At 40.7% G+C, this 4,935-nt stretch overlaps 1 protein-coding gene across 2 annotated transcripts in view; it reads right to left on the bottom strand.

Annotated features, from left to right (window-relative positions):
- Nucleotides 1-3,983: 3,983 nt before the first annotated feature.
- LOC134181145 (glucose-6-phosphate exchanger SLC37A4-like) overlaps nt 3,984-4,935 on the bottom strand; it is a 13,454-nt gene continuing 12,502 nt past the window's right edge. Inside the window, exons 5-6 of one of the 2 annotated variants that reach the window (XM_062648357.1) lie at nt 4,690-4,764; nt 3,984-4,605 (exon numbers count right to left, since the gene is read on the bottom strand). In XM_062648357.1, the coding sequence (XP_062504341.1) occupies nt 4,727-4,764 (38 nt within the window). In that variant the 3' untranslated portion in view covers nt 3,984-4,605; nt 4,690-4,726. Of the gene's footprint in view, nt 4,765-4,935 lie in introns of both variants that reach the window. The other variant, XM_062648358.1, reaches the window with a different exon arrangement.

The following is a 4,935-nucleotide window of genomic DNA, read 5'->3' on the forward strand; positions in this document are numbered from 1 at the left end:
TCTTCTGAAGCAACCATGAGGGGTAGAACTACGCAAATTGCACGTGTTCATGAAGCCATCAGTGGAGGGCGGGAAGTAGTAAACAGGCAACTTATTCATGAGGCCAATCGTTTGGCAAGAGAAAGACAAGAGCTACTAAAGGAAGCTGGCTTCCAGGAAATACAATACAGAGTCTCAGCCACAGAAGACCTGGCCTTAAAACCGAACATTTCAATTCCTTGAAACAAGTTGAGAGCTCTAAGACGGTAAGTAATTATTTTTTTAGTCAATGTTTAGCTAGTCTTTTATTAGAAATTATCATACATTGCATATGGCTATCAAAGTGGGGTGTGTCTTTTGCTAGTGAAGAAAGCAACGACAGCTCATGGTAGATTGGTTGCCGCAAGAATTAGAAGCTGAAGAAGTTGGGTTCACCTTCACACTACCAGGTGGCGGTGAAGAGCTTCGACCTGCCCCTGTATTTACATATCTTCACTCAAATCTGTAGTCCACTCACTTCTCGACCAGTTTGAATCGTGTGTGATTTAGACCTTACTCAAAACCTTATCATAAATACTGTTTTTATGCAAAACTGATGCATTAGTGTGGCATGACAATGCCATTCCTGCTGATGAAGCGTGGATTAAGCTTGGTGGAGACAAGGGTGAGAGGACTTTCAAGCTAGCTGTGCAGATAGCAAATGTTGCATCAGTCATCTCAGTAAAGTACACCTTTGTCATTACATGCTTTGAAGCTGCTGATACAGTAGCTAACCTCAACATAGCTATAGAAAGATACCAAGAGAAGCTACAGGAACTAACAACAACTGACTGGAAGTAAACAAATAAACACAAAGTAATGTATTCCTATTAAAAATGTTGTTTTCTTGGTTAGAGCAAAGAAAGTCAGACTGTTTGTTTTTGGAGCTTATGAATTTCTCTGCAAGATGTATGGGTTATCTGGACCTTCAGGTATGTAGCAGTATTATGTCATTACATGGCTGTCATAGTGCTTGTAGCATTTGCCTTCTCCCTACCATAGGTCGTCACTGTTGCTTATGGTGTCTAATCGACAGTTCACAAATGGCAAACCCAGCTGCAGGAAAAACACCATCACAACAAAGGAGTCTTGATCAGCTCATTACAGACTTCAGAAAATTTACAGAATCAGGGAGCAACATAAAAGGAGCAAAATTCTATAACAATGTCATTAGGCCCCACCTACTAGCTGTTCCAATCGACAATATAAAAGCAAAAGCACTATCATAAGCCTTATCATTGTAATAATTGTAACCATTGCAGGTAGCCATTCCAGCACTACATATCAGTCTAGGAGTATTTGCTAAACTTTATGATCAACTGGAACGAGCAGCCCATAAAATAGACAATCAAAGAGTCATCGAAGAAAGTGAGAGTGCTCCAACCCACATGGGACATGCAACTGCATCTTCTTTTAAATTACACATATCAAGAGTACGAGAAGCACAGAAGTTAAAACAGGAAGCGCAAAAGAATATAAAGGAAGCAAAGAGACTCTTTGAAATTGCCAACTGGATAAATCTCACTGGAAGCGCCAACACAGACTCAACACCACCAGCTGTAATACAAATATACGATCAAGCCAAACAGCTCACATCATAGGCAGATCAACTAGTGAGTTGTACAAATTTGATTTGTGGTTATTATTCGCACCAAGCCATTTATTAATTAATTACTATGTTAATGACACATGGCTAATGTTACATCCTATATTGCAGTAGGATGAAGAAAAAGCCCTCAGATTGGATCGAGTCCTTTCCTCTTCATGATGGCCCTAGTGTCTGTGCTTTAGATAAGACTCTACCTGACATAGGCATTGAAAAACAAGCCTATCATGGAGGCTTATTCATAGGCAACCACATTCATAAGTGTTGCCAGGTTACTTTAAGCATCTCAATTTACAAAATTTGCTATTCAACAATAAATTATACTAAACAGGGAGACAACATAGAAAAGCTCTGCACTTCTATAGTAACGGCCGTGCCCCAGGTCCTCACAGTAACAAGGGCAACAGCAGAAAACATTGCTCAAGCATTTACAGTAACACCTAAACTGCACATGTCGGAAGATCACGTGATGCCATGGGTGCGGAGATGGAAATTTGGACTGGGGTTTTATGGTGAACAGGGTGCAGAGTCCATTCACGCCCGATTCAACTCAATGCAACGCACCTACGCCAACGTGAGAAACGCTACAGAGAGACTGAAAGCAATCGTGAAAGAACATAACATGTCAGTTTTGCCCTAGGTTGCTGAAAACCGTCTTGAGGTGAAAAAGAAAAAGATTACAAACAAAGACTAGACATTGATTATATTACATGCTCCTGTTTATTGTAACTTTAGACTTTAGACTGCATGAGATTCAGAAATATCTTCTGTAGGGGCGCTACTAGCTAGAGTCCCGTATCTAGTTTCGGATAAGAAACAAGCTCATCTTCAGCCAATCTGAGACGGTACAACTTCGGTGTTGTAATAGGGCAAAGCTTACACTTGCTACTCCTATACCTGACCGAAGGATATCATTCGCAAAACCCAGAGAAGACGAAACTAGACAAAAACAGGCACTTCTAATTTATGGCGTCAACACTTCACCAATGCAATAATTGATACAACAGCGCACAGCACTAGTAACTAACTTCTTCTCCATTTCGCCTGCGCCACCGATGGTTTTTGTTAGAACAGTACAAATGCCGATTCGCGGATGCGACTTCACACCAAAGGCAAAAACTTAAACTGCGCATGCGCAATCGCAGTTGGTGCATTGTAGCATGCGCGAAACCGCGGTGATGACAGGACGGTCTAATCCTTTACATAATCAACAGTGTGAAATCCTTCCTTGCCAGAGAGGAAAATACTATAATTATGGTGTCTAGAATGAATGGAATCGCTGGATGTTCTAGCTAACGAGCATGTTAGCACGAAACCCTTGGGTCAAGTCACCGACTTCACAAATCTTCACACAAAATATACTCTACGTGAGATCGACCTATAGCAATGAAAACCAAAATCAAAGGTTACTGCAAAGCAAGAATTGCTGTCATCAAATAACTGCACGATCGATCATGGCTAGGCTATGGTACTCTGCACTATCAGCTGCATGCTGAGCCTACATTGACATTCCTGAATCTAGGCAGGGTTTTTCAGTAGAGAAGATTTTGATAGCGATCGAAGATGATTAGCGTATCGTAATGTACTGTCAGACAACTGTAATGCGAAGGCATGCTCTATAGGTTTGCAGTAACGTGAGACCCTCTAGCAAAGAATAGCTTTTCCCGCCAAGTTATGAAATTCATTCACCGACTTCAATCTTCACAAAATATGACTAGCATGCTAAAACAAAGAAAATCACAAAATAGAAGTATTTCGTCAAATGTACCTATTCCTTAAACGAAGCTAGCAGAGTCACGAAAGATTTTGACAAGCGCTGATAATCCACTGATAGCCAGCTGATAATTGAAATATCGTAATAAGATTTTACCACTACTAAACGCCGATGCACGTGCAAGTTCTGCAGTCATCATTCGAATATAGACCATCCTGTCTCAGCGGAAACGAGCAACAGCAAGCGTCCAAAAGTCAACTGTGAATGAAAATGCACAATCTCGCGGCGGCAACCAATCCTCTTTATATATTTGCTGCATTCTAACATGTTAGCGGAGCATGCGTAACTTTATTGAATAGAGTAGCATGGCAGAGAAAACAAATGAAAGTCAGTTGAATGAAGAAACATCAGGCAAAACTAGGCGATATCCCAGAGGTGCCCGCCCACTCTATTATCGGGAATATCTGTGCAATCCGGACAGCATGCCAAAGCGTCTGCGGTCGACACTAGAGAAACTGTCAGCTGATTACACCAGAACGCAGGCTGCATCGATATCGTCGTCAGTGCAGAGGAGTCCTAGCCTTGAGACACATTCACGTGAGCTAGAAATTCACGCGCGTGCATGAACACCCCACACAAACACCGCCAATGCATGCAATGATTAATTTAGTTATACAAGCTGTAAAATCTTAATTGTTCATAAACAACACCAATCACAAGAGAATGTTTCTAGCAGTAAAGTATTATTATACAGATTTCACATGCATCACACGGACAGTAAAATACTTTATTGTCTTGTCTTGGGTCACAGATGTTCTTGACACAAGTCGACAAGATTTAGAAGAGTGTGAGATCCCCAATGAACCTTTTCAATGGACGGTAGGTAATGACTAGACGTGATGCATGTCATGTACACGTAGATCTATGTGTCTTTGACCCGGCTGATACAGATGGAGATGATAGTAGTGGATTTAAGCATGGTAACTGCAATGATGATGATGACGACAATGATGATGATGACGACGACGACGACAATGATAAGGATGATGATGTTGTCCGGTTTAAGAATATTGGTGACAATACTGAAACAATCATGACGATGATAAGAATATTAACATAACTGCACACACTTTTGAAGACGTCGTCTTTCCAGGGTCTTCAATGACAGTTGGATCCAGTGCTGTTTTAATCATGTTGTTTGTACTGAAGCACAAGTTTACTATGACAGCAGCTGCTGATCTAGTAAACATGTTAGTAGCTCACTTGCCTGAAAAACACAAAGTATTTACATCGCTATACAGGTTTTATAAAATACAATGTGAAACAACAAAATACATGCTGAACAACTTACTGTCATTTGTAGATAAAAGAAGTTCATAAGATCAACGTCAAAGAAGCCAGAGACGAGTGCAGTAAAGTTCTGTTCCTGTTGCAAACAAGTGTTAGTACAACGCCACAACTGCCCTAATGTTTCCTGCGTGCAATTACGTCCAGAAATCCACGAGTTCATCACTCTAAAATTCTCAGATACAACTAATCAGTTCTTTTCATGTTTGGGTGTTTTTTGTTGTTGTTGTTGTTCATTTGTCTGAGAGTA

This window comes from Corticium candelabrum, chromosome 6 (genome assembly GCF_963422355.1).
Source record: "Corticium candelabrum chromosome 6, ooCorCand1.1, whole genome shotgun sequence".
NCBI lineage: Eukaryota > Metazoa > Porifera > Homoscleromorpha > Homosclerophorida > Plakinidae > Corticium > Corticium candelabrum.